This window comes from Eptatretus burgeri, chromosome 5, assembly GCF_056783735.1.
Source record: "Eptatretus burgeri isolate ZD-2024b chromosome 5, Ebu_testis_v1, whole genome shotgun sequence".
Classification (NCBI taxonomy): domain Eukaryota; kingdom Metazoa; phylum Chordata; class Myxini; order Myxiniformes; family Myxinidae; genus Eptatretus; species Eptatretus burgeri.
The window spans coordinates 102,462,271-102,463,989 of NC_140965.1; the positions used below are offsets into that span (position 1 = coordinate 102,462,271).

Sequence of the window (1,719 nt, forward strand, 5' to 3'; positions counted from 1 at the left end):
AGAGAGAGAGAGAGAGATATAGAGAGAGAGAGAGATATATAGAGAGAGAGATATAGAGAGAGAGAGATATAGAGAGAGAGATATATATGTATATATATACATACATATATATATATACATATAGATAGATAGATAGATAGATAGATAGATAGATAGATAGATAGATAGATAGAGAGATAGAGATAGAGATAGAGATAGAGATAGAGATAGAGATAGAGATAGAGATAGAGATAGAGATAGAGATAGAGATAGAGATAGAGATAGAGATAGAGATAGAGATAGAGATAGAGAGAGAGAGAGAGAGAGAGAGAGAGAGAGAGAGAGAGAGAGAGAGAGAGAGAGAGAGAGAGAGAGAGAGAGAGAGATATTAGCATTGAGGTGGTCTGAGCGTTTGGGTTCCCCTTTAAGCAAGTTTCCTCATTCCAACCTGCCATGGGCTCGAGGGATTTGTTGAACGTCCCATTATTGGTGTTCTGGGTCATACCTATTTTAACTAGGCCAAACCTGAAATATCACAAAAACGCTCAACTTATACTATATCCGTTGGGTACATTCCCTTCTGTTACATTTATCCGATTCCCCTCGATATCATTTTCAATGTTCGATTCCTACCTACCTTTATTGAACCTAGTGCTCTAAAACCCTGGTGCAACAGACAGCTCAGCTGGACTGAACATTTACACACTTTATATTATGAATAAAACGGTGCGAGTATTTTAAAAGTTCAAAATTGTGTTCAAATATCATATGAAAATGTGTGAATGACAATCATCAAAACCATGTTTATTACTCATGTCCCACGGTATCAACTGACCAACAATCTTGTTCAAGTGTAGAAAACATCCTTGAAGCTGCTTTTGACCTTGCGGTTACCACACAAGGCCTCGGTATAACTCGCAGAGCTATCCTGTGTATAGGTCACGTGACAGCCTGAATGGGGTTTATCCATACAATTAGACTTGTGCCATTTTATATACCTTCTGCCATTTCCTAATTTTCATTCAAACAACAACAGGCAACCAGCTGGCATCATGAAGAGATGCAAGATGGTGGTTAAAAAAGTTATTATTATAATTCTTGTGTTGGAATGGAAAGAACATGATGTTTTGAGAAATGTAGATAATTGTTATACAGTATTTATTAATATCCCATATTGATTAGGCCTTCAAGCTTTGGTAATATTATAAATAAGTTAAAGTAGATAAGTGAATAATGGTAATTATTTTTAAACCTCATTTAGCAATTGTTGAGCCACAATAAGCACTAAACACAATCAGCATATGTACATGTATATATGTATGATTCTTCGTTTGTGACTTGGAAAGGTTTGTTTCCCTTTTCTCACTTTCTTCGGCAGTAAAGCGCGACGTGACCTGTAGGCATACGTCGGCCTAGTTCCAGTGTAAGTTAGGGCTAGCAAAGTGTCCAACCCGAGGGGGACACCTGGATCAGCCCAGTGTTCTTGGATCAGGTTCAGCTGACTGCAGACACACAATGACCTTGGGATAATGGTGGACACCGTGGTGATGGTGAATCGAGAGCTGTAGGGACGTGCAGATTGCACCCGGGATCCAAACCTCCAGGAGAAGAAATGTTAGCAGGCTGGAAAAGAATTGAGAGAAGGCCAATAATGAAGACCACTTGCATATACTTAACACTGTAGTCCTAGATTCGCTGTAAAGAACTGACTGAAAGAAGCATTTTGAGGTGCTTAACCCA

The 1,719-nt window shown here is 38.8% G+C and overlaps 1 protein-coding gene across 4 annotated transcripts in view; it reads right to left on the reverse strand.

The window, feature by feature from the left end:
- Nucleotides 1-758: 758 nt before the first annotated feature.
- Nucleotides 759-1,719, reverse strand: part of ADGRD2 (adhesion G protein-coupled receptor D2) — a 234,253-nt gene continuing 233,292 nt past the window's right edge. For 2 of the 4 annotated variants that reach the window (XM_085883249.1, XM_085883250.1), the window contains exon 27: nucleotides 759-1,602. In XM_085883249.1, the coding sequence (XP_085739375.1) occupies nucleotides 1,474-1,602 (129 nt within the window). In that variant the 3' untranslated portion in view covers nucleotides 759-1,473. The remainder of the gene's footprint in view (nucleotides 1,603-1,719) is intronic. The other 2 variants (XM_085883251.1, XR_015058674.1) reach the window with 2 other exon arrangements.